Below are 3,900 nucleotides of genomic sequence, written 5' to 3'. Positions count from 1 at the left end.
TGTGTGTGTGTGTGTGTGTGTGTGTGTATGTGTGTGTGTGTAAGAGAGAAAGATTCTTGTAACTTTATACTATTTAAGGAACTTTATTCTGATCTTACTTGTAGTTTTCTTTCCATAGGATGGATCGAATGACAGAAGATGCTCTTCGCTTGAATCTGTTGAAGCGGAGCTTGGACCCAGCAGATGAGCGAGATGATGTCCTGGCAAAGCGACTCAAAATGGAGGGGCACGAGGCCATGGAACGTCTGAAAATGTTGGCATTGCTCAAAAGGAAGGATTTGGCAAATCTTGAGGTGCCACATGAGTTACCCACCAAACAGGATGGCAGTGGTGTCAAGGGCTATGAAGAAAAACTTAATGGGAATCTCAGGCCTCATGGAGACAACAGGACTGCTGGAAGGCCAGGCAAAGAAAACATCAATGATGAGCCTGTGGATATGAGTGCTAGACGGAGGTATGGCTCAGTTCAACTGCCTCCAGAGATAGGGTCATCTCATAAAGCCTGTGAAAATGAAATGAATTCCAGTGAGAGGAGGGTATTTTTCATCCTAAAGATTCTTAAAAGAAGATACATCATCGAGTTTGACCATAAATTCATTTTATTTCCAAATGAAACCAGGTGCCTCAAAAACTGCTTAGCCTACAGAGAATCATAGTTCTTACTCTTAAGAGAAAAAATGGTCATTTCTAGATAAAGGGGCCACTAGATATCTGATAGGCCAAATGGAAGTGAGTTAATGTATACCTTCAGTCTAATCTTCATGGCCATCTTATGAGGAGAAAAATAGTCTTTTTGTCAGATAATTCCAGGAGTTTTAGGATGTATTTATTGTGGAGTCCCAGCTTTTATTGCATCCAAAAATGTGGGCCTAGCTTTTCTTGTGTGAGAAAGCAAATTACCTTCATGTGGTAAGTCTCTGCGTTCTTGCTGTATCTGTACCACTTCCCCCAGCTCCCCCATATACATATACATTCATTTGTACATATATGTTACTCTCTCTTTCACTCACTCACACATGCAAACGTGTTTTCCCAGGCCTTTTTTTCTGGTGTCTCTCAAGGTTGAGTACTTGAAACTGTAGAGCACACGGTAAGGAGAGATATCTGGATCTGGCCAATGGTTGAGTCTACATGTGCAGTGAATCATAGTACAGATAACCCTAGTTTGGGGTTTTTTTTTTTTTTCTTTTTGTTTTTTTATGAGGTTTTTTGGTGGTTTTGGTTGGTTTTGTGTTTTGTTTTGTTTTTTTGAGGCAGGGTCTTGCTCTGTTGCCCAGGCTGGTGTGTAGTGAGTGGCATGACCCGCTGGATTCAAGCGATCTTCCCACCTCAACCCCAACTCACCCCACCCCCGAGTAGCTGGGACTACAGGCACATCCCACCATGCCCGTCTAATTTTTGTATTTTTGTAGAAACGGGTTTTTGCCATATTACCCAGGCTGGTCTCAAATTGCTGAGCTCAAGTGATCCTCCCTCCTTGGCCTCCCAAAGTGCCAGATTACGGGCGTGCGCCACCGCACCCGTCCAGTTTTTCTTTTTTTTTTTTAAAGATAAGGTCTCACTTTGTCACACAGTCTTGAGTGCAGTAGCATGATCATAGCTCATTGTAACCACCAACTCCTGGGCTCAGGTTATCTTCCCGCCCTAGCCTCCCAAGTAGCTGGGACTAAAGGTGTGCATCATCACACCCAGCTAAATTTTGAATACTTTTGTAGAGACAGAGTCTCACTATGTTGCCCAGGCTGGTCTCAAACTCCCAGCCTCAGGTGATCTTCCCACATTGGCCTCCCAAAGTGCTGGGACTACTGTCGTGAGCCACCACACCCAGCCTATAACCCTAGTTGTGTGTGTGTGTGTGTGTTTGTGTTTTTGTTTTTTTTTTCTTGAGTTGGAGTTTCACTCTTTTTGCCCAGCCTGAGTGCAATGGTATGATCTCGGCTCACTGCACCCTCCACCTCCCGGGTTCAAGTGATTGTCTTGCCTCTCTACTCTCATGAGTAGCTGGAATTATAGGCGCGTGCCACCACACCCAGCTAATTTTGTATTTTTAGTAGAGATTGGGTTTTACCATGATAGCCTGGCTGATCTCGAACTCCTGACCTCAGGTGATCTTCCCACTTCGGCCTCCCAAAGTGCTGGGATTATGGATGTGAGCCACCACACCCAGCCAACCCTAGCTTTTAAAACATTCAGTTTAGGCTGGGTGCAGTGGCTCACGCCTGTAATCCCAGCACTTTCGGAGGCCGAGGCGGGTGGATCACGAGGTCAGGAGATCGAGACCATCCTGGCTAACACGGTGAAACCCCGTCTCTACTAAAAATACAAAAAAAATTAGCTGGGGAGGTGGTGCACGCCTGTAGTCCCAGCTACTTGGAGGCTGAGGCAGGAGAATGGCGTGAACTCGGGAGGCGGAGCTTGCAGTGAGCCGAGATTGCACCACTGCACTCCAGCCTGGGTGACAAAGCGAGACTCCCTCTGAAAAAAAAAAAAAAAAAACATTCAGTTTATAAATAGTTCAGAAACAGCTGATAACTGTGAGAATTAGTCTTCAGTGTTCAGTTGCCCTCCAAATGACCTTGCTGAGTTTGTTGTAGGACTGATCCAAAGCAGAATCTCTAAAAAGCTGGACTGATGGAGAATGAAGAAGAAAGGAATGGTTATAACCTTACACATGTTACTTTCTCTACCTTTTGATGTCTCCTTACTGGTCTTGTCCGAGGATTATTTTTTTAAACCACGCTCCACAAGCAAACATTATTCTTGGTAGTAACTTTAAAAACTCTTAGTAAGCGGTGGCTCACACTTGTCATCCCAGCAGTTTGGGAGGCCGAGGTGGGTGGATCACCTGAGGTCAGGAGTTTGAGACCAGCCTGGCCAACATGGTGAAACCTTGTCTCTACTAAAAATATGAAAAAATTAGCCAACTGTGGTGGCACGCACCTGTGTGCCTAGCTACTTGGGAGGCTGAGGCGTGAGAATTGTTGAACCCCGGTGGCAGAGGTTGCAGTGAGCTGAGATCGCACCACTACACTCCAACCTGAGCGACAGAGTGAGACTCTTATCTCAATTTTTAAAAAAGCAAAAAGAACAACAACAAAAAACTTTTAGGAAACCTCAGGCAGATTCCCTAGAGGTCCTTGAAGAGAGGAAAAATACTTGTAATTTATAGGTAGTGCCAGCAGAATATTATATAAATAGGTTCATTTTTAGATTGCTTGAAAGAAAAGGACGTCGGTGAATGAGATCATGAACCTGAGTAACCTGCTTGCTTTTATAATCACCCTTACCCTTCTGGAGCAAGTAACTTATCCTACTTCATTGGGGACAAAGAGTTAAAGAAATGTTAGGTGGATTCTTCACATCCCAAATTGGAACTCTTAAATGCATTTTTCTTTCCTTCCCTTTCCCTTTCCTGACAAGGTCTCTCTCTGTCGCCCTGGCTGGAGTGCAGTGTGGCATGATCTCCACTCACTGCAACCTCCACCTCCCAGGCTCAAGCAATCCTCCTGCCTCAGCTTCCCAAGTAGCTGGGACTACAGGCATGTGCCCCTATACTTGGGTAACTGTTTTGTATTTTTAGTAGAGACGAGGTTTTGCTGTGTCACCCAGGCTGGTCTCTTAACTCCTGCTCTCTAGTGATCTGCCCACCTTTGCCTCCTAAAGTGCTGGGATTACAGGCATGAGCCACCATGCCGGGCCCAACATTTTTCATAGAAACTTTGTTAACACAGTTTTTTTTTTTCCTGTTTTCAGTCCTGCTTCTGTAGACATTTTGGTAAGATCTCATTAGTGCTATTGGAATTGTATTATATTGCAGATACAGACAGTATATGTTAAAAAGTCAGACTTCCTGAAAACCCAACTTTTTTTTTTTTTTTTTTTTTTTTGAGACGGAGTCTC

General features: G+C 44.4%; 1 protein-coding gene across 1 annotated transcript in view; it reads left to right on the top strand.

Moving 5' to 3' along the window:
• The window catches only part of GATAD2B (GATA zinc finger domain containing 2B), a 98,294-nt gene that overhangs the window by 76,201 nt on the left and 18,193 nt on the right, over positions 1–3,900 (top strand). Inside the window, exon 2 of the mRNA XM_012000289.1 lies at positions 119–454. Coding sequence (XP_011855679.1) covers positions 119–454 — 336 coding nt within the window. The remainder of the gene's footprint in view (positions 1–118; positions 455–3,900) is intronic.

This window comes from Mandrillus leucophaeus, unplaced genomic scaffold, assembly GCF_000951045.1.
Source record: "Mandrillus leucophaeus isolate KB7577 unplaced genomic scaffold, Mleu.le_1.0 Scaffold624, whole genome shotgun sequence".
In the NCBI taxonomy this organism is placed as follows: Eukaryota; Metazoa; Chordata; class Mammalia; order Primates; family Cercopithecidae; genus Mandrillus; species Mandrillus leucophaeus.
This window is presented reverse-complemented; position numbering and strand designations above follow the sequence as displayed.